Source organism: Micropterus salmoides, unplaced genomic scaffold (genome assembly GCF_014851395.1).
Source record: "Micropterus salmoides isolate LMB-PRFRI ecotype aquatic unplaced genomic scaffold, ASM1485139v1 Ms_hic_scaffold_3010, whole genome shotgun sequence".
NCBI lineage: Eukaryota > Metazoa > Chordata > Actinopteri > Centrarchiformes > Centrarchidae > Micropterus > Micropterus salmoides.
The window spans coordinates 56-6587 of record NW_024042275.1 but is presented as its reverse complement, the minus strand read 5'-3'; the positions used below and the strand labels follow the sequence as shown (position 1 = coordinate 6587).

Below are 6532 nucleotides of genomic sequence, written 5' to 3'. Positions count from 1 at the left end.
TGTTACAAGCATAAGACACAAGTGGGGGAAAAAGAAAGCTCACAGGTTGTTGTTTTTATGGAACATCATTTTTCTCCCATTTGTTGTTAAATCCATTGCCCCCAAACTCCCTCCCTCTGTCCACACCTTTCCCACTGCCACAAAAATTTATATTCACATACGTTTTTAAGGCATTTAAAAAGGTCATTTCCAATAGAGTCGAGGTGTCAAACCCCATTTTTTTGTGTATAAATGTGCATAAATCCAACAACAAACACAGTTTGAACAAGAGAAAAAAAAAAAAAAAAAAAGACAGCATGGCTTGTCTTAAGATGTTGGCCTGCTGGAAGCCTTTCTTGATAGTGATCTCTTTCGACGCTGGTTTTGCGACAGCTCTTCCTCCTCGGGGACTGGGGCTACTCTGGTGTCGGGTTCAGGTGGGTATTGGCCTGCTCGGAGATAGCGTTCGGGCCAATTGAGCGTAAGTTTTACTCAGCATGCACAAAAAGAACGTGTTTAAAATGTAGCGTTGCATCTGACTGACGACCTAAAGCACTGACACAGATGGTTAGTAAACAGCAGGGGTGTGTCCACAGTATTTTTGGGGACGTTTTGAGGAGCGTCTGATGTGATACAGCAGGTGTTACAGGTACAATTTGTCCCCATTTTTTGATCACTGGTTTATCAATGTCTGCTGAAAACTAATATTTGTGGACTGGAGTTACCGAACTAACAAAGCTAACAACATTAGCCTGGCTAACTTATGTAGTTTAACCAGCATGCTGTTGCACCAACTGTGTGAAAGTTCAAACTAGAGCTGAGGCAATTAGTCGATCGACAGACAATTAATCAGCAACAATTTGGTAATCAAGTAGTCAAATCATTTTTAATACGAAAACACCAAACATTCTCTGGTTTTTAGTTTTAAGGATTTGCTGCTCTTGTTTACATTCTGTTGAACAAATGATTAATGGTTAAAAATAATCAGCAGATAAAATAATAATGAATAATCATTATTTGCAGACGTAGTGTAGGAGGTACGGTACATCAGTTTGCACAATACATGTTAGTTACAATAGAGTGACAATGCAACTTAAAATTCACAATTCAAAGTCATTCACTGTTATATGTTAATGTTATGAATCAGGACTAAAAATTTGTAACAAGTAGATTGTGAAAAATGAGGTGTAAAAGTTAATAAGCTACAACTGTTATTTTAATGTAATTATCATGCAGTAAGATTGAAAGCTTAATCTTAGTAGATTTAATAGGTGATTTGAAGTGATTGATAGTGTTGCCTAATAACACATTTCAATAAAAATGTGATATTTTATCCTTTATAATTAAACAGTATTGTACGTCTCTTACGTCCTGTCACTAGTTAGTCTCTCTCCCATTTTATCTGAATGCTGCACGGTATGATTTTAGACAACTTGCTGTTTAATTCCAGTCTGCAATGAAAATGGTGCGTTCCATTTGACATGGAAAGTCGGGAGAACTGCACTACGCCGACTTCATGATCCAAGATGGCTGCTGCGAGAATCAACAGTGGTGGTTTTTATGGACTAGGTGGCTAGGAAGGCGTTGACAGCGTGGCTTGTCCATTTTGCAGAGGTAATTGGAGGTAAGCTAGCTACGCTTAGATCGTTAACTTGGCAGCTAGCATTGTGTGGACATTATTAGACGGCGCTCACCACTTTTGCGCTGGCGCTGTGAGGGGGGAAAAATGGCGCTGATCGTGGGGAATCTTCTCGTGGCTCTATCGAAATTTGGTGAACTTTACTCTAAAATGAGTCTTTTGACTCAAATAGGGTCAGAAACGGGCTGAAATCATGCATTTAAGTAAAACTAACTAGACATAGTAACGTAGCAGTTATTAGTTCAACAGGCTGCAGGTTATTATGACTTAAAGTTATACAGTACAGTCATACAGTACACATCAGCATAAGATTCTTTATATCAGGATACTGTTTTTAAAAGAGAAGGCTAAGTAAATTATCCTTAACTTTCAGGAGTGCACTTAAACCCTTGATTTAGCAGGTGAATGATCTGGTGGGATGGGGGTAGGTCACCCAAGGCTCCTTTGAACACGCCCCTGGTAAACATTTCAGTGCTTTTTCCCTTTCTGTTGCTGTTAGAAGTTCAGGTTTTATCAAAGCTGTCTTTTCTCCACAACTCATTCATTTACAAAATAAAACAGTAAAACATTTCTGCATATAAATCAACTTCTTCTACCACCAGCCTGGAGACTCTTCTTTGGAGTGGCATAATTAGTAGTTTTTTTTATAACAACATACAGATACATGTCAGGGAGGAAAGTAAAATAAAACAAAGCTAGATTCATTTTTTAAATGGCAAAACTAAACCTCCAGGGGTCACATGTGTAGACTGGCCCTGAGCAGTTTAAAAAACAGCTACTAACACATGGGCAGGAAAACAAAATAAAAATTTGAAAAAGAGGCGTTTTTGTTGGCATTCAGCAAGCAGCAGGTTGTTGTTGTTTGCAAGGCACAAGCTTTAAAACTACAGATGTTAAAAACTAAATTTAGTGGACTTGATTCAAACATCATTTACAAGGCACAAATTAGTTTATTTACACGTCACCTGGAGAGAAATGCTGTTAACAGAGTTGTTGGTGCTGTTGTTGCTGGCGATGCTGTGGTAGTTGCACTCTGTTACAAATCCACCTTTTGTTAGTATTTGTTTGGGTTGGTTGTTGTTGTTGATGCTGTTTGGTGCATGCTCCTCCACTGAACACGTTTCTTTGTTTGGTCTTTGGCTTCTAGATGCAAACAGGCCACTAAGCAGGTCGGTGCCATCACCGCTGTGCAGGTGGGGTTTTGTTCTACTGGCTGTGAGTCGTTGTTAGTACTGGTTTCCCTCTTTGTTGGTGTTGTTTTTCAGCAAAGTTTGTTAATGGTTTCCTTTTGGCGGTTATCCTTTTTAAAAACAGCTCTAGAGCGTGTGAGCAAGTTACAGGACGTTTTGAGTTTTTTTTTCAGGAAGTCAGTGAAAGCAGCATAGAAAGTCTACTGTGAACCTGAAACAGGCCAAAGAGGACAGAAGGTGTCAGTTTGGTCAAAGCAGAGCGAATACACAACTTTTTCTAAAGATTAGTGACTACAGGTTTCAAGACTGTTTCCACACATGCATTAATCCTCATTAAAAAGCACACCCAACATTTTGGGAAACCCTTGTTTGCCGTCTTAAGGCCCCTAAACACTGTGTGACTCTGGGTTGTACCAGACAAACCAATCTAAATACAACAGTAAACGACAGTCAGAGAGATTTTAGACGTAAACACTACCGGTCAAAAGTATTAGAACTAGTTTTTCTAGCTTCATTTCCTTCCATTTCTGCAGAATAATTTGGAAGTTGTTCACACTTGATCCCTGAAAATTGTATATCTCTGAAATTGGTTGGGTATTCTGCAGCAATGGAAGGATCTGCTACAATTAAAGTTGCTGCAAAAAAACTAATTTTCAAACACCTTGGAAAGGCCTGTTAATGCACCCTCAAACTTTATTTGTTCTATATTAGACAGAGCAGCTGGCAATCAGTTGATCCTACAATGAAATAATGAACAAAACTCTTTCATCTAACTGTTAATTTTATATCTGAAAATGTCTGTTTTGGTGACGTAAACATTTTTAACTTTGGGAGTTTGCCGCTAAATTTTGTACCTTTTTTTTTAGGTTTTTAACTGGACCTCTACTTATATTTCAATACAAACTAGAAAAATGGGGGTGTTCTATAACTTTTGACTGGTAGTGTAGATGTCTGACACACCTCAAAATTAATAATCAAGATTTTATTTGACGTTTGCATGGTGTGATATGCATCGAACCTGTGAAATTGTTTCTACAGTGGATAAGGGCCTTGAACCAGAGTCACATGAAATGATGGATATCAGTGCAGTATGTAGGTAACAACCAGGTATGACAACTTAAAAAGAGAGTAGGAACACTTTAGAGTGATTGAAATGCAGCACACTGTTATTCCATGATTAGCCTAGCTTAGCATAAAGACTGGAAACAGAGGAACTGCAAGCCTAGCTCCATTTTGAGGTTAATTTGAAAGTTTGTTGAAATTCTCTATACTGGTACTTATACCTGAGTTTTTGAGAAGTAATCATGTCTACAAACCCCTTTTTAAATTATCAAAAGAAAGCAGAACTTTCTGTAAAATACAAATCTGCCAAATCATAATTTAAATCATTAAGGATTTTGTTTATGATCCGTGCCAACTGACAGTCCCTAGCAGACGCATTTGAGCTGATGCCAAAACAGTATTAAGCTCTTAGCAGTGACTGTTGGATGGATTATTTACTAGATTGTTCATTATCAAGATATGAGTCAGCTAGGCTAGCAGTTTCCCCTGCTTCCAGTCTTTGTGCTAAGCTAGGCTAAACATGTCCTGGACCTACTTTCTTTGCACTCAATCCATAATCTCATTTTTGACTCCGTGGGAGACAGAAATCAAATTTATCTCACAAAATGTCATAATGTTCCTTTTTGGAAAGTTTTATCCCAAACTGAAGAACCCACCAGCTGATTATTTGCACGTTTAGCAGTCACAGGATGTTATTTTATACTCTGACAGCAGGTTACTGCATCCTGTGCAGTTCCATTATACGTACCTCCGTATCCTTGCCCGTTGTAAGGAATACCGACACACTGAGAAGAGTCGCAGTATCCAGGAGGTCCGGGGGTCCGCGGACTCCGGCGTATCCTGGACGTCCGGGGGGACCACGAGGTCCGGCAGAGCCTGAAGGGCCGGGAGGGCCTGTCCGGCTTTCTCCTGGTGGACCTGGAAAAATAAAGACTCATTTAGATCAGTAACCTATCACAAGGACGTACCAGAGGGAATAAGTCAGATTTATACTGTTAAGTGCTGAATTGTCCATGATTAATCACAGTTTCTCTGTGTCAATTGGAAAGTTGGTGATGATACGACAGCTGTTAATCAAATGAGGATGCAGGCTTTTCATTTATACATTCAAAAACAGGCACTAAAATATTTCATAGCTTTTCCCTTTTCCCTTCAAATGTGGTTCCACCTTGTGCTAAAGGTTGTGAGCAGAGTATAAATCAGTTAAAACAGAATATTTAAGATATTAAATATTTAAGATTGCATTCTTAGCTAAACGACAACTTAACAGTCAAAATAATGTTTTGTTTGTTTCGTTTTTAAATCTTATTAGCGTAGCACGTGGTACTAGCACTGAAATACCATGACCCAACAATGATGAACTGAATAAATTGTTGAAACAAAAAGGCCAAACATTTGCAACCTTCAGCTTCTCATTCTTCATTTATATGATAATAAAGTAGAAATATTTGGATTTTGGGATGTTGGTTGGACAAAAAAAGGAAATTTCGTATCATTAAATTTAGGTTTATGATATTGTGACTATTTACTGACTTTTTATAGTATAGACATAACTGACAGATTAAATTAATGACAATAAGTTAGTTGTAGCCCTCTATATTACAGCACCAACTTGTAATTGGACCTGAAGTAGAGATATTAGGAGACAGAAACTTGCATCTACATTTTCCAAATACTTCCATCTATCAGTAACTTAAATTTGACAGATGATGGAAACGCTGCAGAGCAAACAGTTCATAGCTATTTCTGATTCATTCAGTGAGAATTCAAGTTTATTCTTGTAAAGCAAAGTAAAAGAAACCCCAGGCTGTGCTTCGTGGTCTCTGAAGCAAACCCGATAATTGTGGCTCATTGTGCTCAAACTCCAGCTGGAAACATAATACTTGTTTTGTTTTTTATAAATCTGTCACTGAAAGTCTCGGGCACAACATTTGGAACATAGAAATAAAAGAAGGTAAACTGTGAGAGGGGGGGGGGGGGGGCAGAATCTGCTGATCCTTTTTCCTCCCTCTGCGTTATGTCTAGACACGGACAAAGCCGGCTTGGAAAGTTTCCCTGCCGGTCTGTCTCCCCCTCGCCGTCCTCCTCAGCATGTGTTGTGAATGAACCTCCTCCTCTTCCAGGACTGTTCCCTCGCTGCTCCGCTCTGCTCCCACAGCTTCCACAACTTGACCTCGTTTGCTTCAGGAAACCTTTTTTTTTTTTTTTTTTGGTGTAGTCGGCTGCTGGATTACAGCCGGGCCGGATTGGATGTGTGATTAGCTGGAGCTTCTCTGAGGCTCCAGGCGGGATGACATCATGATTTTGTGGTTGTTGTTTGAGCTGATTTTTGCAGGACAAGCTGCAGCGTTTTGTGGTGAAATGACATCCTGAAAGTGTTTGTCTAAGATGTTGGTTCAGATTCTGACATTGCAGGATTTGAACCTTAAAGTTTCAGCGACACGCCTCCACCTGCTTCCATTTAAAGGTGCTTTAAGACGGCGAGCTGCGGTTGATGACGGTTAGGTATTTTTGCCACCACGGCTTGTCACGTCACCATACCGACCACAGCGAGAAACAGATGTAGGAGCTAATTTTACAGGTGTGAGGTCGCTGAATCGTTCACGTCTTCACCAGCAATGAACAAACAAAAATGATCAGCTTTAAAGTTAGATTATCATAT

General features: G+C 39.3%; 1 protein-coding gene across 1 annotated transcript; it reads right to left on the bottom strand.

Annotated features, from left to right (window-relative positions):
- Window positions 1-266: 266 nt before the first annotated feature.
- On the bottom strand, window positions 267-4823 carry LOC119883761 (collagen alpha-1(XII) chain-like). The gene is made up of 2 exons (XM_038694391.1): window positions 4619-4823; window positions 267-428 (listed from the first exon to the last, which is right to left on the bottom strand). The coding sequence occupies exons 1-2, from the start codon at window positions 4806-4808 to the stop codon at window positions 307-309; spliced, it is 312 nt and encodes a 103-aa protein (XP_038550319.1). The 5' UTR covers window positions 4809-4823; the 3' UTR covers window positions 267-306.
- Window positions 4824-6532: the final 1709 nt, after the last annotated feature.

Coding starts and splice junctions, on each gene's coding strand:
- LOC119883761 (XM_038694391.1), bottom strand. CDS start 4,808: ATGAGTCTTTATTTTTCCAGGTCCACCAGGAGAAAGCCGGACAGGCCC. Junction 429..4,618: donor CAACGGGCAAGGATACGGAG/GTACGTATAATG, acceptor ATCTCCGAGCAG/GCCAATACCCACCTGAACCC.